This window comes from Mustela lutreola, chromosome 1 (genome assembly GCF_030435805.1).
Source record: "Mustela lutreola isolate mMusLut2 chromosome 1, mMusLut2.pri, whole genome shotgun sequence".
NCBI classification, from domain to species: domain Eukaryota; kingdom Metazoa; phylum Chordata; class Mammalia; order Carnivora; family Mustelidae; genus Mustela; species Mustela lutreola.
The window spans coordinates 133,677,984-133,699,967 of NC_081290.1; the positions used below are offsets into that span (position 1 = coordinate 133,677,984).

Genomic DNA, 21,984 nt, shown 5'->3' on the forward strand with positions numbered 1-21,984 from the left:
GGACTAACCCCAGTGCCTATTGGTAAAGATATGGAGCAAATGGTAATGGCACCTTGGACTTCCTTATAAAGCTCTTCCCCTGCACTCTCAGGCCACGTATTTGAGGTGGAGTGGAATCTATCTATAGACTTCACAGACTGGTTGAGGACTAGATCGTGGCCATGTAGAACCACAGAGATAATTAAACATAATTTTAAAAAGGAAAGAAAGAGAGAGAGAGAGAGAGAAAGCAAGCAAGCAAGCAAGCAAGCAAGAAAGAAAGAAAGAAAGAAAGAAATGTTACCTGATCCAAGCTGACCAATTAAAGTCAGGAAGTCAGCCCTAGATCTTTTAATTATTGAGAAAGAAATATTTTTTGTATTGGCACTTAAACTGGTAGATTATAGATGTGGTACAACTGGTGGTCTTTGTGATCATCATCCTAGCAGAACCTTCATGAAAAGAAAGCTATCCCAGATTTACATGGAGCCGAAAGAGGGAAAGACAGATCATTTGGTGTTGAATCCCACAATCCACGAGTTTGCTGTAATCCTTAATTTGTCAGTTAGGAGAAGCAATAAATTACCCCTTACCTCAAGCTGGTTTGAATTCTACTTTTTTTTTTATTTGCACCTAAAAAAGTCTTGATTAAAACAGAAATGAACCACATTCAGTATTTTCTTTACCAGTAAACAAAATCAATCTAGAATACAAGTGAGATTCCATCTGTGTAGAATATTCTTTTTATGCAAGACTTGGGGGGCATATATTTTTTCCTGCTTTATAAGTAAAATATTTCAAAAAAAATCTTCTTCTAAAAAGATATATACTATAATCTGCTATACCAATTTTAAGGTTCACTTCTGGGAAAGAAAAATCAGTAGTTAAAGTGAATGTGACCATTTGATCAAACAACAAAGTAAAAGCAGTGCCACAAGAAATAAAAATCCATTAGCCAAAGTGGCTGGGATGAAGAATAAACAGGAATATGATGGTATGTATTACTTTTACAAGCAGAAAAATCAAAGTATAACCAGGTTCTTCTTGCCACTAGTTGAATGAAATTGCAGGATTTAGAAAAATCTAATTCTATAAAAGTTTGAGTATATCTGCAGATGGCTGATATAAAGACTACTCAGAAATTGAAGAGGAACAATCATTAAAAGAAAATACTTTTTTCAAGATTTTTATTTATTTCTTTGACAGAGAGAGACACAGTGAGAGAAGGAACACAGGAGAGAGAGAAGCAGTCTTCCTGCAGAGCAGGGAGCCTGATTCAGAGCTCAATCCCAGGATCCTGGGATCATGACCTAAGCCAAAGGCAGCTGCTTAACTGACTGAGCCACCCAGGCACCCCAAGAAAACATTTTTTAAAAGGGTGTAATGGTTGTTTCTCCCATGTCTCATAAAGACATGTTCAAAATAAGCATTAGGTATGATGTTCTGTAGTACAAAATCCACAATTTTCAGAACTAAAATAAAGTGAATAAATATAGCCAATGGTGTTATTTTTGAAATAAATTTTCAAATACAAAAAACAAATTAGGCTGACACTTTAATATTAAAGCACAATAATAGTCTTCAGTTCATTATATGTCATCCTTGTAATAATGTCTTTTGTTTGGTTCTAAATCAAGTATACAAGTCTAGCTCAGATGATAAAAACATCTTATAATAGATTTTAATAATAGCAACACTTGTTAAAATTTTATTATTTTCTCTTTAAATGCATTATTCTATTTAATTCTTATAATAACTATGTGTTATATATTTCATTAAGGTAATTATAAAAATGAGGAAATTGAGAATTACTAAAGTCAAATAAATACCTGTCACAAGTGAGATTAGGTTTGTCTCACTTCAGATTCAATATATAAGTCAAAATAACAGAAAAAAATTTTTTAAATAAAGTTAAACACAAAAGTGAAATAAAAGATCCCCAAATTTAGGAACTACAGAAATAGAAATATACTGAATTAAAGAAAACTCATTTCTCAAATTTCTGTTATTGGCTTCAACTCAGTTCTAACAGATCTCTCTCTTCGGGAGTGTAATCTGCATACATGGAATCTTTAAAAAATCAAGTGCTGATAATTTCTTTAACTCGTTGAAGGAAGGAACAAAGCTCAACCTCCACATTATACATTTCTAAAAATCTCTGTTATGAAAATGAAACCATCAAATTAGTGGAGATAATCTTGGAGAGTATTTGTACAATCCTAGGTTTGGCAATAGATATGGAGAAAGGTAGACCTTCTTGAGTAAGACAGCACATCCAGAAGCCATAGAAGAAACAAATAGACTTATTTTATTGCATTGTTATATTCAACGGTAGTTATTGCCCAGTGCTGCTGAAGCTTTTACTATCATATTCATTATGTATTTTTTTACTCTGTTGTCTTTTTAAATTATTTAAATGTTTACTATTTCCAATATACAAAGAACTCTCAATTAATAAAACAAATAGTTGAAGCAAGTGAGAAATAAAAAATAAACAATTCACAGACGATGAAATTCAAATATTAACAAGCATATGAAATGAACTTCAATGTCTCTAGTAGTAAGGAAAGCACAAAATAAAACCATTAGCAAGATGCTATTTTTAACTCCTCAGATTGGCAAAAATTAAGAGTGAAAACATTCCCTGCAGACAGTGTTTCAGAAGAACAAGAGAGCAACTTGCTAAAATTGTTTTGGAGAGTAATCTGTCTATAACTCTCGCTGTAAAAAGACACAGTGTTTGACTCAAAAGCCCCATTTTTTTTTTTAAATCTCATCTCCGGAAATAAATAAAACAATACCTTTATTTTATACACACACACACACACACACACACAGCCCTGAGTTTTTTGTTTTGTTTTTGTTTTTAGTATGGTAGTCCCAGAATGTCTACCAACTGGGAAAGGCTGAATAAATTATGTTTATACCCATGCCTTGAAGCTATAAAAAGTGTATCTGTATCCACTGACCTGAAGAGATTTTAATACTCTAAGTAAAACAAAACAAAACTTGAGTGTAATAGGTAAAAAATTGTTCCATTTAAAATAAAACAAAATTTTAAAATTTACATGTGCTATATATATCCAAATGAGAAAATTCTGGGGTTTGGGGCACTGGGTGGCTCAGTCGACTGAGAGTCAGACTTTGATTTTGGCTCAGGTCATGACCTCAGAGTCATGAATTAGAGCCCTATGACAGGTTCCAAGCTGAGTTCAGAGCCTGCTTAGGATTCTCTCTCCCTCTGCCCCTCCCCCGCCATGCATGCACACATGCACACGCACGCTCTCTCTCTCTCTTTCTCTTAAAAAAAGGAAAAAAAAAAAAAAAAAGAATATCCTGGGAAAGGCCATTGGCTTGGGCAAGGAGAAGAGTCGGAAAGGAATAGAAGGATATACATATATAAATCTGCACAGGTAGAGCTGTTAACATTCCTTAACATAGGGGATAAGATTGGCAATGGGTTGGGAAGTATGAGAGCATTAATTTTTTACTGATAAAACTCTGTATCATTTATCTCACTAAAATAAGTTTGCACTCTCTTTTGTAATTTTAAAATCTAAAATAGAAAGACTTTAAAAAACTGAAGCTGTCATGATGATATAAGACTATTTTCAATATTGAAAAATTCCCAACATGATCTGAAGCCACTGTGGTGAATAAAATGTTGTGGCTACAGAGTGAGTCACACATATGGCTCCAGGGGGTTTGCAATTCTGCGCTGTGGGTGGGCCTGTGGCCGCTGAAAAGCACTCAGATTTGAAAATTGTGGAACACTGTGTCAGCTCCACTCCAGCTGAATTCAGTATGAAGTCTCCTCCGTGAAGAAGAGAGTTTTGATACACTTAGGGAAGGACGTAAGGCACTGGAAAGAGAGAAAATTGATGGAGCCAAGTTGTGGAGGGTTGAGTCAGGAGATGATGCCATCAGACCCTTCCTGAGAGCAGAGGCTAGATCTTATTCAGAAATGCAAGTCAAGAAGTTCAATCCAGGGGCACCAGGGTGGTCCAGCAACTCCCTTTAGATCATGTCATAATCTCAGGGTCTAGGATCGGGCCCCACATCAGTCTCTCTGGCTCAGTGAGGAGTCTGCTTCTCTCTCTGCCTGCCACTCCCCATGCTTGTGCTCTCTGTCAAATAAATACATAAAATCTTAAAAAAAAAAAAAAAAAAAAAAAAGAAGTGGTCCAGGCAGAATCTTTCAATCAATCACATTATCCTTCCCCAGCAACAGCTGGAACTGACATAAAACTTACCATTTGGTAGACACTGTTATGAGAGCCTTATCCATTCAACTCATTTAATTCTCCAACAAGCATAGGAAGGTGGTCCTATTGTTACATTCACTTTACAGGTGAAATAACTAAGACATAGAGGAGCTGATAGCTATGGTCTCATAGCAAGCTATGGTCTCATAGCAAGTCAGTGATGGAGTGGAATTTGAACCCAGATAGTCTGGCTACTTAAGATCTCTCCACAGGTTTCTTAAACTTCCTAAAATATGTCATGTTACTTGATACATTTCAAGTCTAAAAAGTTTTCCCTTTGTATGGAATATTCTTTTCTCCTCATCCAATATTAGCATTTCCTTTCCCAGTCTCTTCACTGTTGAATATCCAATACCACTACTGCCATTTTTCATAATACTTACAAGAATGCTATAAGAACTTGTTATAGTATTAGATTAAAGCACATGAAGGGCATGAGAATTGAGGGTGCAGAAATCAGTGTGTAATTTAGCCAAATTCTTAAGAATAGGTATTAACAATGTTCATAAAATATATCTTTCTATTGTACTCTTAGAGTTAAAGGCACTCCCAAGTCTATTGATTTATTGATGTATTTCATATTTCCATTTCACAGTATATAGCCATGTTGAAGGACACAAATCCAGAAGAAGCAGAAATTCTAAATGATTGGGAAATATACTATAAAATCTAAGGCAAGTAATTCTTTAAAAATGGAAAATGACGAGAGGCAGTGTTATGAATGCTTGGAAAGTGCACTTAAGATAAAAAAACATGATAGTGAAAGGAAAGCTTTCAGTGGAAGGTTTTCAGGATGAAGACAGTACTTAGTGTTCCCTCTTCCACTGAATACATGGAAGGTTGCAAAATGGTCTTTACAAATATTGGATGTGGCTAAACTAAATAGAAGTTTTAAAAAGAAAGGTGAATATAAGCCAACACCAGTAACTATAATCCATTTGTTTCATGAGGAAAGAAATTAACTTTTCAAGATATACTAATAGGGGCAAAGCTAGAAAATGTTAGAATGAAGATGACTGGTATTATGGAAATAGGTGACTTTTTTAGTTCTTAGAATTGTGATTTACAAATTGTATAGTTAATGAAACAATCTGTATAGTATTCACAGACTTTGAATGAGTATTGCTCATCAACCTGTAATGACCCTGTATTGGGAAACATTGCTGTGGAAGGATCTGATCTCTGGGAGACCAGCAAAAGAAAAACTGAAGAGTCAGTCTTGACTGGAAACTTATGAACTATTTTTACAAACAACAAAGAGAAGCCATTATCACAGGAACTAAGAGTGTGATGCCTGCATAATGAAGCATGCATAATGTAGAGACCATGCCTTTACTGTATAATTTCAGGTATTTTGGAAGCAGTGAGTATAAAGGAAAGTAGAAAAAAAAGAGAGCAGGATAAGAGCTACATGCAAACTGGATGAGAGACAACAGTCTGAAGGTCCCATGTCTTTAAAAGACCTCTGATATTTGTTATCCTGAGGCTGGGAATCCAAGTCCAAAAATCTCTCTTTGTTAGTTTTTACCATGGTTTCTAAAAACTGGGATGAGTTCTTCTTTTCTTAAGGACTCTGAATTTATTGTTTTCTTAACTTCCTTACCACCTACACCAGGCCAGTTTTCCTGGGAGGACTTTGTAGGCATGAAACCTCCAAGTGCCTCAGTATTTGTTCGTTGGAATGGCTTGTCACAACTGATTTGATGACTATCATTCTCTAATAAGACACCTCAGTGCAAAGCTCTGGTTGCACAATATTACCAATTATAACTTGGTAAGAAGGACAGTTTCTTAATGAAATAATTACCACAAAATAACTTACCATGAACAATACAGAGATTTAGTTCAATTCTGGGAAAAAGTGACCACAAGAATCAGATATTGTTTTTAAATGTTTCATTTGTGAAAGTAGAATATATAAAACTGTTGTTTAGATAACCTAAAGGATAGCTTCCTTATATATACAGAAAAATAGAATGTAAAAACAAAATAAAAAATATTCCAAACAGATAACCACAATAAATTTTCCTTCATCAGTTCATTCGGTTATTAATTGTTTCCTGGTGGATCCTGGGTTAGTAGTCACATTGAGCCACCTACTTCTCAATTAAAACTGACTTCTAGGTATCCTGATGCTGTCCACTGATACAGTTTGAAAGTTGTCTGAATGATGTCTGCTCAGAAGCCTATCCAGAGAGTCTACTCTCCGAATTGTCAATATTCATCCAAGGTTTTAAGTTTCCTAAAGATCTTGGAAATTATTTTCAAGCTGACATATCACAAAACATGATTAGTCTTGAAACCAAGCTTATCCCAATAATGATTCAATTAAGATAAATAAAATTTAGTTTTTGGTAATGGTAAACATTATTCAGGGTTAAGTTAGCCTCTTTGATCAGTAAACCTATTTAAAATTAAAATTTAAAAATTTAAATTTAAATTAAAAATGTAAAATAGTAAACCTATTTAAGCTTAGATAAAACAAACTCAAGTAGAGCAAAATATATAAATAAGATGTATTTAACATTGATGAATCAGAAGATACAGGGCTTTTTTCATTATTAAACTAAGATTATTGAACTGGTCCTCTTTGCTATAGAGTTAACCTGGAATCTTAAAAAAAAAAAAAACATTTTATTTATTTATTTGACAGAGAAAGAGATCACAAATAGACAGAGAGGCAGGCAGAGATAGAGGGGGAAGCAGGCTTCCTGCTGAGCAGAGAACCCAATTCAAGGCTTGATCCCAGGACCCTGAGATCATGACATGAGTGGAAGGCAGAGACTTAATCCACTAAGCCACCCAGGTGCTTCTTAACCTGGAATCTTAAAGCATTTTTGAGGTAGTATCTTTTTTTTTTTTACTTATTTTAATTTAATTTAATTTAATTTAATTTTTTACTTATTTATTTGACAGAGAGAGAGACAGAGACAGCAAGCACAAGCAGGGGGAGTGGGAGAAGGAGAAGCAGGCCTCCTGCTGAGCACAGAACCCAACCGGGAACTAGACCCCAGGACTCGGGGATCATGACCTAAGCTGAAGGCAGACGCTTAACACCCAGGCTCCTTTGAGTTAGTATTTTTAAGAAAATATATATAGATTTATACTTTGGGATAGAAAAGGATGACCTTTGTGGGCTGCATTTATACCTCAGGTAAACAGTTTGCTATGTCCAAAAGGTACAAATGGGCCCCCATTAACTAAACCAGTAGTCTTGAAATTTTTTCCATATATATTCTCAGAAAATTAAAGGTTACTTCAAAAAATTTTCTTATTATTTTAAAAATGTAGTGTGTCATATTACTAATATCAACTTTTAAAATGAAATTTTTATATCACATTTTTAATATATCCAGTGAAATTAGAAGTGGCATATGAAATCTGAAAAGAGTAAGTGAATTCTGACTAATGAAGCGAGTTCTCTAAATTTCAGGTCACCATGCCCTTGACTGTCCTAAATGACAATAGGGGGGTATTTTGCCCTGGACCTGCATTTCATATGCTCTGCTATTAAGAGAGCAGTTTTTATGTAATTTGTGGAAATTAGCATCAAAAATAAAAGAAGGTATTGGACCAAAAGTAAATGGAAGTTACAAAGGCATATTAATGATTGTCTTTTAAATGTACCATTTATATAGTAAATTCCACGTTATATGCAAGGTAGGTTAACCTAAATCGAGTAAGTTAAAGGTAGCAACACACACCAACAGAGATAAACAGGAACATCAAAGATAAAAAAGCAGAGAAACAGTCTATCGGTGACAATACCACTCAAATGAAATCATGCATATGGCTGTGCCTCACCCAGGAATCTGATCACCTGTAAAGGAAAACACGTTTCTTATGAATAAACAAATAGCACAAAAATTAAATGATCTATCAGTCCATCAGAAATAAAATGGAACTTTTAAGTTCCTTTGCCTTGAAATCAGGCCAAGTGAAATTTCACGCTACAGACACAAATAACTGAGTCTTTACTTTCTTTTTAGTGAGGGTACTGAAAATGCTTTTCATAAATATTAAATATTCCATTTCTAAAATTCATAGATTGATAAAGCATAGAGACTCATCAGGACTTGTAAACTGGATGAAATAAAGTGCTACCATTTTCAGTATTTCTTACTGTTTTTCATTACCTTGTTCTCCTGAAACTCTGCTTTGACAATTGTTGAGGGATAGGAGGGAAGAACTGGCTCAACAAGTGTCATCATTGCCACCACTCTGATTCACAATGTATCTTGAATTCAAAACATATTTACATGGGTTAAAGTACTTTCTAATTCCAGGATTTACCCTTATGAAAATTAACACTAAGGTAAAGAAAGTTGTAATGGTCTACTGCTGGCTCATGGTGACTGCATTAAAGTAGTCTGTGCCAGAATCAATATTTTGAAATGTTCCTTTGTTTGGCATGCTGAAGATTTCACAACCAGCAATAGATGATAACAGTAAGATAGGGGAAAGTACGGCTTTCTTTTGAAAAATGGGAAGGGGGCAATTATGAATGAAGACAGTGGAAAAAAAATCACAGGAGTATTCTCAAGCAGATCAATGTTAGGAACAAAAGCATGGATTTAAGAATTTGCAAATAGATTCATTTAAAATCTTCCTGTGCTTACTTTCCACTTGGAAAGTCTTCAAGACCCACTCCTGCAAGTCCATCTATCACAGTTTGAAGAATATGAACTTAACTTTCTAAAATTATTGAGATCTCTTTAGTTTATCTTCCTAAAGGACTTTTAATAATGTAATAGTTTTAAGTGAAATATTAAAAGCAAATATAATCCAGATATAAATGCGTCAACATGAAATTGAATTTTTGTGGAAATTGATGATCTAGTTTTAAAATTTATGCAGAAATCCAAAAGATCAACAATAGCCAAGGCAATCTTGAAAATAAAAAGTGAAGGAAATGGAAGATACAAATTACTAAATATTAGAACTTATGAAAAAGCAATGATAATTAAGACAATGTAGCATGGCCACAAGAAGAGACAAACAGACCACTGGGACAGACACAAACCTGTCCAGGAATAGTCACCTGATATATGAGAAAGGTAATACTCCAATGTAGCAAAGAAAGGATGTTTTAGGGTTTTGTCTTTTTTTTTTCATGGTGCTGGGCAGTTGTGTCAAAAATTGTATTTAGGGCTGCCTGGGTGGTTCAGTGGGTTTAGCCTCTGCCTTCAGCTCAGGTCATGATCTCAAGGTCCTGGGATCAAGTCCCGCATCGGGCTTTCTGCTGGGTGGGGAGCCTGCTTCTTCCTCCCTCTCTCTCTCTCTCTCTTTCTCTCTTTCTCTCTGCTTGCCTCTCTGCCTACTTGTGATCTCTCTCTGTCACATAAATAAAATCTAAAAAAAAAAAAAAAAATTGTATCTTGACCCCTAACCTCACACCACACAGTAATAATCTCTAGAGGAGTTGTGGATCTGTATGTGGAAGATAAAAATACAAAGTTTGCAAAAAGAAACACAAAGAATATCTTCAGTAGTTTTGAGGAGGTCAAAGATTTTTAAAACATAACACAAAAAGTACTGACTAGAAAGGGAAAATAATGATAAATAGGACTACATTAAAATGAACCTTTTGTTCATCCAAAGAAACTCTTGATGGAATGAAATCACAGTTCAAAAAGTGAGAGAAGATATTTGAAATACATATACCCAATAAATGTGCAAAGTGTCCATTAAAGTCAACAATATAAAGGCAAAGAACTTGAACAAGTACTTTCACATGACCAATAGACATATGGAGACACTCAACTTCATTCCTCATTCAGAAGATGCAAATTAAAACCATCGTGCAATACCGCTTAAATGACAATTCCAAGAGGACTAAAATAAAGATTATAGACAAAAGCAAATGTTGATAACAACAGGGTGCAACCTGAACTTTCATATTCTGAAATGAGAGTTTAAGTTAGTATAATTAATCACTGCAGACAGGGTTGCAAGATTGAGTAAACAAAAATATAGAACACTGTTTATGGAAAAATATTTGTCAGTATATGATAAAGATGAACATGTATGTACAGCCAAATGACAAAGCAGCTACCCCTGATTTATATAACCAATAAAAATAAATTCATGTGGATCCTTTTCTAGGACCCTCTCAAGATGAATGGAGTCACAGTACTGGCATGATGCCAAGCTTTGGTGTAGCTTTTATTACAATACATCTGAACAAAACATGAGACCACCGCAGAGCAGAAGTTATGAGTTTTCATCAGCTGCTACTAGTGAGAGGATATTTCTTCTCAGTCCCCATCTGGATTCTGGTGGACTGCAGCATTCTTCTTTTCCCCCTGGTCTAGTTATGGTTGGAGTTGCTGGAATTGCCCATTGAGGGAACACATGGTTGGGTACTTTTGAACAAATTTTTTGACTCATCTGCTGCCCTTTTGTGGAGAATAGTTAGAAAATTAAATTTATCAGCCTGAGAATTATTGGAAAGGAGTCCCCCATTCCTGGAAAACTAATGACAGCAGCTATTACATGGGAACCTAGAGATCTAGAGGTTTTTTGTAATGTAATGGCTTGATGTAGTACCAACAAAGTAAGACTTAATGGAATCCCGGCATTGGGTAGGGGAGCTGGAGAGTAAGCTTTAAGTAGTGTAAAGGACGCATTGCTGAACAAAAGAGAACTGAGTTTACCCAACCTTCTAAAGAATTAAGCACTGTATGTTTGTCTAAAAAACCTTCTATGCAGAAATTCTTTCAAAAATCACATGACTAATGTCTAAGTGATTTCAGGAGCAAGGATTGACATATTTCAGTTGAAATACCTTTCTTGACTCTAGGCTAATATATTATGTGAATATTTGCCTCTTTCTGAGTTACAGCAAATATTCTGAGAGCTGAATGCAGTTCATCAAATAGATCCCACTTTAGATGGTAAACTAATGGTGTGCCTTGGAAATCAGGTCATGTTTTCATTGTACTTCAAGAATATTCTCCTAATATCTGTACTTTTCAGGAAAGGATTAATAATGTTAGGGCCTTTTCAAGTTTCTCGTTAATCTGAATCTGGATAACATCACAAATGCATCTCATGACGGTACTGCTAAAAAAAAAGCACATACTTTAGAAATGTTTAATGTGAACCCGAAGTTCTCCTTGTAAAAAACTTGAATAATGTTCTTATGCAATAAGTCCAATAATTTAGCCAGTAGACAGACTCTTACTTTGCTTTTTTAAAATTAGAGAAACATATTTTAAAGTTATTCACTATAGTCCAAGCTAAATATCTTATCATCTACATTTTCTGAACTATTTGGGCAATGATAAATGCTGTTTTCAAAACAGACTTATTCTTACCTAAGCTAACAGTTTTATAGAGCATTTATTATAATACCATAAAAAGGAAACATACTGTTGAAATTTTCAAAAAGGTTTGCTCATTTCCTAATTTTTAAGATTTTATTTACTTATTTGACAGACAGAGATCACAAGTAAGCAGAGAAGCAGGCAGAGAGAGAGGGAGAAACAGGCTACCTGCTGAGCAGAGAGCCTGACGTGGGGGCTCGATCCCAGGACCCTGAGATCATGACTCAACCAAAGGCAGAAGCTTTAACCCACTGAGCCACCCAGGTGCCCCTTCCTAATTTTTAAATGAATAACTGTTTTTCTTGTGATTGCTTTTAGAAGAGAAGGAGAAAAAACAAACCACAAATGTATAATGTGATATATATATATCTATATATATATAAAGTGTTAAAATGAATATATATATATATATATATATATATATATATATCTCCACATCACATCATAAATTTAAATTATTAGGATTTTTCACCTCAAAGCTATTTTACCAGGTTTGAATTACAAAGTTAAGTTGCCAGATTGATTATATGATTGCTTCAAAATTTAAATTCCTCATCATCTGGCAGTAATTTTCACTTGCCATTTAGAAAAAATTCAACTGGGATTTGTGATGATGTGCTGTACACCTTAATTTTTTACTTTTAACCCTGCTTATGATCATCTATGGTGACTGATAAGAATTTTGGAAGCAGAAGGAAAAAACTCATCTTTTTTGTTTTTTCAATGTCGTGCCTTTTATGAGGAGTACAAATTGATATGTCCTAAAATAAGAATTTAATAAGGAGGAAAATCCACTTGTCTGTTGTAAAAATAGTGTATTCATTAAAGTCAGGTTATCTTTTATTTCTTTAAGTATGAGGTATCATTATACCATGCAATTGATAAACATCCTGAGGTAGAAATTAAAAACTAAAATAAATGAATAAATAAATGCATGTGTTTCCAAAATACTATATAACTTTCATAGCAGCATTGTTTGTAATAGCTCCAAACTAAAAGCAAACCCAATGTTCATCAGTAATTTAAATAGATAAATATACTGTGGTATATTCATGGTTTGGAATACCATCCAGCAGAGAAATTTAATGAACACCAAGCATAAGTAACGATATGGAAAATTCTGTAAGCACAAGGTTCATGAAACAAGATATAAAATAATGCACACTATATTATTCCATTTAAGTAAAGTCCAAAAGAACTAGAGGTAATCTATGGAGTAAGAAGTTAAAATAGTGGTTACTTTGAGGTGAAAGGTGGAAACCATGCATGGGAGTGGATAAGAAAGTGGCTTGGGTATTGCTGCTATAATTTTTCATTCAAGTATGAGTTAGAGGAGTGTTTTCACTTTGTGAAAATTTACTGAGCTGTGCAACTAGGAATTGTGCACCTTTTTATTAGATAATATACATCAAAAAGTTTATTAGTTTTTTAAAGAAAAATGTATATGGAAGAATTTAAAGTGCATGAAAACAATACCATTTATGTGAGAGTCAGTGTAAACAAGAGTTAAAATATTCTAACATCCTGCATTGTCCAGAAAGAGAGTAAAGCTACCAATTAATCAAACCCCTCTATTTCCATTCACTTGTATAGCTGGTCGAGCTAAAGTAATTAATCTCTATTATATATTTGGCTTCAATCTCTTACCTAAAGAGTAGACACTATCAGAATAGTTCAGGGAGTAGTATTTAGTGCAGGTAAAAATTTGACATAAAAGTATAATTTTTAGGGTTTTAAGAATAGATTAATATATATCTCAGTAGTTTCCAAAGGATACCTGACTTGGGCCAAGGGGAATTTTTCTATTCTGCTGTCAGACCTTTTGTATAGAAATGGATATTTTAAGTACAATGAGTCAAGCAGAGAAAAGTAATTATCATGTAGCCTCACTCATATGTGGAACATAAGGAATAGCGCTGAGGACCACAGAGGAAGGGAGGGAAAACTGATTGGGAAGAAATCAGAGGGGGAGACTAACCATGAGAGACTGGACTTGGAGAAACAAACTGAGGGTTACAGAAGGGAGAGGGTTGGGGGGATGGAGTAACTGAGTGATGGGTATTAAAGGGGGCCCCTGTTGGGATGTGCACTGGGTATTATATATAACCAATGAATCACTGAACACTACATCAAAAACTAATGATGTACTATATCTGGCTAACTGAACATAATAACAAAAAAAATTAAAAACATAAAAGAAAGGGGAGATTTAATGCTTCACTGGTGCCATAAGGATAGAGTAGCAAACCCAATTCTAAAGAGTCAGATATCTATAAGGCCAAGAGACAAAAAAAAGATCAGCTTAGCAACATCTGGGTACTGAGGGAAGAGTACATGAGTGTTTCTTAGATGCACAGGTGGTCCAGTCTCCTGGACCAATGACAAAACGCGGGTGTTCATGCATGGGTTTGACCCAGGCCCTGCAGGCAGAATAAACTTGTGCTTGCTTCCATCTGTTTCTTATTTTTCCAGAAATTGGTCATACTGGTAAAGATGGGAACACACTGTTGCTATTTGTTATATTTTGTTTTTTATAAAATTATTATTTAAATTGAATAAAAAATCTACTTCAATCAGAAACATAATTCAGAGAGGAAAATCAAACATAAATGAGACAAAGAAGTATAATGAAATTTAGAAACAAAAAAACTGACATTCTCTTTCTGGAGAGTAAGTTTCCTCATTGGAAAAAATGGGGACAATAATAAAATGCATATTTCAAGATTATCATGAGAGTTATATGAAATATGTAAATCTAAAAATCAGACACCACAACATACTAACTCAGTGACCTTGAGCAATTCATGAACACATACTCTCTCTGCACTTTAGCTTTCTCATCAGTGAAATAAGGATATAGTAGTATTATCCTTCCTGTGGTAATTATCTTTTAAACATGTTAGAATAAATAGTGTGCGATGTACACACAAGTGAATGTTTATATCTGCATATGTGTGTGTCCATTTATTTTCACCTATGTGCGTTCGATGCTTAGTTTCCTTTTGAAGCACCCTAATCCATGATCTATGCCACATTGTGCTTGTTAATAACATATGGTTGTTAAAATAACTTTTCACTGGTGAGATACATTTAGATAGATAATTTAGGCTAGGTAATTTAAGCATATTGCTCTCCCTTTGACAGTATCAGATATAAGAATCTGGAAAATTTAGCAGTCTTATCTTTTGGAGGAGTAACATTCCAGGTCTAGAGCTCTACGTAGTCCTGTGTCTTCCATTTCTCAGAGTATTCCTGACCCAACTAAATGACTGGCTATTTCTCCCTATTTCTGATGGGTTCTAGAGCTGATCATCAGTATACTTTGCAGTATGGTTCTTCTGACAGGGTATCTTAAGATTAGATTGGCATTCATTCTTAGCAGTGGGTACCCAGGCCATGCTGTCTGTCAAATATTTAGAACTTCACTCTCACTCATGCCCAACTTGGAGCAAACATTTATTCACAGGGCTTCTAAAAGCACCTAACAATAGAGAGGGGGACTGCATTAAGCTTACAACAACACATTGCATGACTGCTTTCTTGCCTCCTTACAAATAAATGTGTATTTGTTAGATTTTGGTTTAACAGCTTGCATTTATCTCAATTTATGACCTGTGATACAGTTGTCTAAATTTCAAAATAGTTGCACATGTGAGATAAAGATACATGAACAAAACTGCATCAGCTTTAACCACTTTTCAAACTCTGGAAACACAGCCTTCCAACCAAATAAGAGCCACTTCCCCTCTCATCTCTTTTCTTGACTAAAACACTAATTAGTAAGTTGAAGAGGCAGGGAGAGGGAAAGGGGGATAAGAAACCAACCAAAGACAACACACCATTCCCTGAAGGTAGCCAGCTACTAACTACAGCTCTTTGCTTATGAAGTAAAGCAAACAAGAACTGAATTAAACTGAATATATTTTAATCCACTGACTCTGGATTGGATTTTGATGACTTAAAATAACTATAGGAAAGGAAAGAAAAATAAAATCCGATGAAAACAGGGAGACAAAACGTAAGAGACTTTTAACTAGAGGAGACAAACTGAGGGTTGCTGGAGAGGTGAGTGGGTAGGGGGGAGGGTTAACTTGGTGATGGGCAATAAAGAGGCATGTGATGTAGAGAGTCCTGGGTATTGTATGCAACTGATGAATCACTAAATTCTACTCCTGCAACTAACAATTTACTATATGTTAAATTGAATTTAAATTTTAAAAAGAAAAGAAAATAATTATAAGATTATTACCTAAGTGTAAACAGGGATGTCATGGGATCTGCCCAATTTCCACTCAGAGCCACAGTAAATTTACCTACATTCAATACTTTTTAAAGGGATAGAAGGAAACAAAAACAAATTTTGTTTTAATTTCCTCATAAATTCTTTTTATTTAATGAGCTTGATATGGAAAGTATTTCAATATTAAATTTATATAAAAATATTAAGAATTATGTTTCTTCTCATAACTGGTTTGATTAAGGTGACTCAACTCTTGTGTATGGAATCATAAAATGATTTTTTTCATTAACTATCAATTGTATTCTTTTGAAACTCCCTTTATCTCTTTCCACTATATGTAAGCACCTTTAATGTTGTCTCTAATTTTATAACACTTTCAGTCATTTTCAGTTATTTTTTAAAAATTTATTTATTTATCTGAGAGAGAGAGAGAGAGCACATGAGCCAGGGGAGGGGTAGAGGGACAGAGAGAGGGGAAGTAGACTTCCTGCTGAGTGCAGAGCCCAACATGGGGCTCCATCTCATGACCCCTGAGATCATAACCTGAGCCAAAATCAAGAGTCGGATGCTTAACTGACTGAGTCACCTAGGCACCTCTCATTTTCAGTTATTAAAACAGCTTTCTTCCCATCACAGTAACGTTCTAGGGCCTCCCTTATATATCATGATAGTAATGGCCACCAACACTTCTCAACCCCCCCAAACCAGACCCTCCCTGATTGGGCCCTGGAAAATAGAATAATTCCTGTACAGTTCAGTAAACTTGGTGGTAACTATCAGTCAGTACCTCTTATTACTGTATTATAACTTAAAAATCAGAGCTATTGAGCCCTTCTCTTTTTCTTTAAAAAACAAAATTTTTTCCCAAACAGGATCCTCAGTTGAACTCCCAGATGCTTTAAGAGCCTTTGATGTATTTAAGTAAAGTAAAATAAAAATTTAACCTCCTGATTTCTTCTTTTACTGTCTCTGAAGGTCATGGAAATCAGAGAATGACCTGAAAGCCATCTGAATGAACAGTGTCACTCTCAGGTAACTGCCTGACTGCCGGCCTTTGCGAGCACAACCATAAGCAAGGCAGCTGCTGGCAGTCCCGGCTGTCCTTGAAACATTATAGGGCTCTCTTGATAAAAGGCCTTTTTTTAAGCAAATGAAGCAACAGAAGACCAGAGTGAAAGGAATGATCACGGTGTTTGTCAAAATTAAAACTGCCATCTTCGGGTCCCTGGGTGGCTCAGTGGGTTAAGCCTCTGCCTTCACTCGGGTCATGATCTCTGGGTCCTGGGATCAAGTCCCACGTCAGGCTCTCTGCTCAGCAGGGAGCCTGCTTCCCCCTTCTCTCTATGCCTGTCTCTCTGCCTATCTATGATCTCTGTCTGTCAAATAAATAAATAAAATATTAAAAAAAAAAAACTGCCATCTTCACAAGCTTCAGCAGTTCAGGGTTAGCATCATGCAGGATGATTGTCTATTAAGATTTCCATGGAGACTTACAAGATCTCAGGACAGATTCAAGGCTAGAAAACATTCATTATAATAAAACTGGATTTGATTACATCTTATCTGAAAAACTGTAGACATGAGATAAGGAATTTTCCTCTCCTATGTCTTTTCTCTAGAGCTGATAGCCACTGATGGGTGCCTGGTGAGACAGAACTCTTTTTTTTTTTTTTTTTTAATTTATTTGAGAGAAGACAGTGAGAAAGAGCGTGAGAGGCCCAGAAGGTCAGAGGGAGAAGCAGACTCCCCATGGAGCTGGGATCCCGATGCGGGACTCAATCCTGGGACTCCGGGACCATGATCTGAGCCAAAGGCAGTTGCTTAACCAACTGAGCCACCCACGTGCCCGAGACAGAACTCTTATAGGAAAGATTCATAAAAGCTTCCCTGCCTTCCTACAAAACACATTTCTGGCGGTCTTTGAGATCCCATTAGTCATTATAAAATAACAACAACAGTCTAGTGTCATTACTAAAGGCGTGTTTATGCCAGTATGGTTGGAAATAGATAATTGTGCATCCCATAGCCATGTTTAAGCCGTAAGCTGAAGCTCTTTCCCTGTATGTGCGAATTATGACAATAGTATTGCATTGGTAATTTCTTTGTTTTGCTGTGTGTCTGGATCGGTATTAACTCTAAGGTTTGAAAAAGTTTAAGGAAGGAGACTATTATTCAGTACCACCACACTCATAGACATATATAATATTTGATTGATGTTACTAGATGGGAATGACCATACATAAGATCTTTAGTGATAGTGTGCTAGAAGTACAATTAAATGGATTTTTTTGGTGAGATAAGTGAGGTATTTTTTTTCTTACTTGTAGTTTCTTAAATGTCTACAGTGATCTTGTAGCAACTGTTTTTATTTTTATAAAATAATTTATATATCTTATGAAATAGAGCAATTACCATGATCAGTTTTGAAAAGAAGAAACCAGAACCAGCACAAAAAAAAAAAAAGCACTAGTAGAATGAGCAGGCCCTGATTTCTCTGATCCCCAGGTTAGTGTTTTTTGGTCTCTACCATACTTCTAGAACAATTCCTGAGACAAATTGGTTATACCTCCAAAGAACTTAATGAGGCCATTTAATGAAAGCAATAAAAATACAGAAATAACTACCTGATATACCAGACTAATGTTAAAGATTTACTTACTTATTTTAGAGAGAGAGAAAGTGTGTGTGTGGCAGGGGAGGAGGGCGGAGAGGGAGACCCAGAGAATCTCAACAGACTTCCTGCTGAGTGCAGAGCCCTGAGGCCGGGCTGGATCTCACACTGAGATCTTAACTCATCCAAAATCAAGAGTAGGATGCTTAACTGACAGAGCCACCCAGGTGCCCCTGATAAACCAGAGTAATTTTAAATTTAGTTTTGGACCTCAGGTCTATCTTTATTTACCTGTTACTTTTTTTCTTGTATTACAGCCAGATAATTTTTGCTTTCACAATTAAAAGTAAGGAGTCTATTTAAGATATGACTTTTCAGCCCATACATTTTTCTCTAGTAATTTACCTCCAGCCTCGAACTTTTTCCAGGATTTCTGTTAGGGGACAGGCCTCTTTCTGTTGTGGTCTAGAGAGACTATCAAGGAGAAATGAAATCGCATGTTCATGGAGCAAACTAAATAAAGCTTTTTGTGTTTTTAAACGCTTTATTACATCAATGCTAGTCTCCTTAGAGGAATACAATCAGATTAGCCATGTTTTGGTCTCTGAGAAGATAATACATTTCTGAAAACTCACAAAACAGTGAAGCATGCAGATTAGGACTAGTGATGCTTTAATCTCTTTATGGAACAGTCATGGCAAGCAGTACAGTACATCATAAGAGCCTTTACTGCAGCTGTACAGCTTCTAAACTGCAGAGGAGAGATGAGGCAGACATCAGAGGAAATCTCCAGGCAACTGCAGTCAAACATTACCCAGGAAGCTGCAGGTAGGACAGCATTACATAAAAGCTCAAAATTGCTTCAAAACCTGGTCTATTGAAGTATACCATTCAATTCACTTTTTTTTTTTCATTTACAAGGAACTTACACACATTTAAGAAACTTATCTCTATGTTGATTCCCAATCCAGTTATTTGTGCTCTTACAAAAAACTCTTTTTTAGGTGGTTGTTGGTTGTTTTGTTACTTTGTTACTTAAAATGTTAAAACCTACTTTCATTAAAAAAATGAGAATGACATCTGTATATAGGATGACAGTTTAACAGAAAGGTAGTTGACTTGAAGTGCTGAATTAGGAATGAAAAAATTGTTCAATGTCTCCTTTAAAAAAAAGCATAATGATATAGATATAAGTGATGGTTTAGTAACAACCATGAATGTAATAATATAAAGATGCCAGTGTTTTGGGATCAAAGACTGACAACAGACTAACTCTAAGAAATCAGCTATTTTAGTTCATTAAAGTATTTTTCACAGCTGCTATGATGTGTCTAGCACTGATTCCAAATTTATCCAGTAATTCACTAGGTTTCCCACATTGAGGCACTTCTGACACTGCCAGCTGATGAACCAGGATGTCAGGCTCTCTAGAGACAGCTGCACATACAGCTTCTCCAATGCCACCTTCCCGGTAGTGATCCTCCACTGTGATAACCTGGCCACCTGTAGCTTTTGCATTGGAGATGATGTTGGCAGCATCCAGGGGTTTAATGGTAAATGGGTCAATGACACGGATAGAGATACCTTGTTGAGAAAGACTGTCAGCAGCTGCTAAGGCTTCGTGCAGAGTGACTCCAGCTCCAATAACTGTGACTTTGTCATTAATGCTCTGGCGGATGACCTTGGCCTGTCCAATCTCAAAATTTTCTTGTGGGGTGTAAATAACTGCGGTTTCTGGTTGGCTGGTCCGAATGAAGCACATCCCTTTGGTATTGGCAGCCAGATAAACAGCATACTCTGTCGAGATAGCATCACTTGGATAGAAAACAGTACAATTGGGAATGCTTCGGAACATGGCTAGATCTTCCAGGGCCATCTGGGAGGGCCCATCTTCACCAGTGGATACCCCACAGTGGGAACCAATAAAATTGATATTGGTTTGAGATATGGCTCCCATTCGTATCTGATCAAATGCTCGGGTCAAAAAGGCAGCAAAGGTACTGACAAAAGCAATGGTTCGACCACGGGTGGCACAGCCTAGTGCCACACTCACCATGTTTTGTTCAGCGATAAAACACTCAATAAAACGCTCAGGGTGTTCTTCACTGAATATCTCGGAAAAGGAGTTTTTTGTGTCACCAGCCAAGACAATAACTCTTTCGTTTGCATGGCCCAGCTTTGCCAATGCCAAACCGTATGCTTTCCTAGTAGCTACCCTGTCTCCAGCCACATAATCAGGCAGACAGGTCATTTTCACATTCCTGACGTTGACTGGAGGTGAGTCTTCCACAGGAGGTTTCGGCATGAGATTCCTGTTGGTCTGTATCTGACTCTCAATTAGTTTGATGATCGCATCTACTCTCTCTTTTGGCACGGGCTTTCCATGCCAATCTTCCGCATTCTCGATATTCGGAATACCTCGGCCCTTGAAGGTCTTCGCCACTATGGCCGTGGGCTTGCTCTTCACCTGAGCTGCTCGCCAGAACGCTTGGCATAACGCCCCCACATCATGCCCGTCCACTAAGTACGTATTCCACCCAAAGGCTTCACAGCGATTCTGATAGATGTCTGTGCAGTGCTCAAGGGGCGTGACTCCACTTTGTCCCAAGCGGTTCACGTCGAAGACTGCCACCAGATTGTCCAAACTGTAGTGAGAAGCGAAGGCCAGAGCCTCCCAGACGGAGCCTTCTGAGGACTCGCCATCCCCCAGGAGGCAGAACACCCGGTAGCTGGCCTTATCGAAGTACTTGCCAGAGTACGCCATGCCGCACGCGGCACCTAATCCTTGCCCCAGGGATCCCGTCGCCACATCCACAAACGACAGCCTGGGGGTGGGATGTCCCTCCAAGTCACAGTGGATTTTCCTCAAGCTCAGCAAGTCCGATTCGCCGATGGTGCCCAACTCCGCCCAAGCCGCGTAGAGGATTGGGGCCGCATGGCCCTTGGAGAGGATGAATCGGTCGTTGTCGGGGTGCTCCGGGTCTGTGCGTTTATACCTCATGGTGTGGAAGAAGAGCACCGCCATGATCTCTGCGGCGCTGCAGCACGAAGTGGGGTGGCCGGAGCTGGACGCACACGTGGCCCTGATGGAGTGGATCCGCAGGCGGTTGGCCACGTCCCGCAGCACCTGCACGGTGCTCCCGTCGGGCTTGGAGTCGTCTGCCATGACTGCGGTCCCCTGCTTTCCTCAAAGCAAAAGCTGCTGCTGCACCCTTCACCGTTCTGTCGTGCAACCACCGCGCCCTGGTCCCGCCGCCTTCAGGGAACGAGCTCTGCCAACGGCCACTGCGCCTCGAGAGGCTTCGTTGTGTCCCTCGGGACCCAGCGTGACACCCGGGGGGGTCACCGTACGCCTCCGCTCCTTCACACACTGCTGTGTCTTTCCACACCCAATAGAATGGACTTTTTTTTTTTTAATTAATTTTGTCACTTGCCTGTTTAACATTATTAAAAATAATTAAATTTCTTTACACCTTTCCTCATGTTGTAAGTTCAAAAGCAGTCTTTCTTACTTCCATGTGCTAGAGGAGGCTATTTGTGAGGTTGTGCTTTTCTTTTAAA

The 21,984-nt window shown here is 36.9% G+C and overlaps 1 protein-coding gene across 2 annotated transcripts; it reads right to left on the reverse strand.

The window, feature by feature from the left end:
• Nucleotides 1–18,955: 18,955 nt before the first annotated feature.
• On the reverse strand, nt 18,956–21,722 carry TKTL2 (transketolase like 2). 2 transcript variants are annotated; one of them, XM_059155240.1, is made up of 2 exons: nt 20,008–21,722; nt 18,956–19,245 (listed from the first exon to the last, which is right to left on the reverse strand). In XM_059155240.1, the coding sequence occupies exons 1-2, from the start codon at nt 21,587–21,589 to the stop codon at nt 19,085–19,087; spliced, it is 1,743 nt and encodes a 580-aa protein (XP_059011223.1). In that variant the 5' UTR covers nt 21,590–21,722; the 3' UTR covers nt 18,956–19,084. The 2 variants fall into 2 exon arrangements, with proteins under 2 accessions (XP_059011223.1, XP_059011213.1); XM_059155230.1 differs by having other exon boundaries at nt 19,157–21,722.
• Between the last annotated feature and the right edge of the window lie 262 nt (nt 21,723–21,984).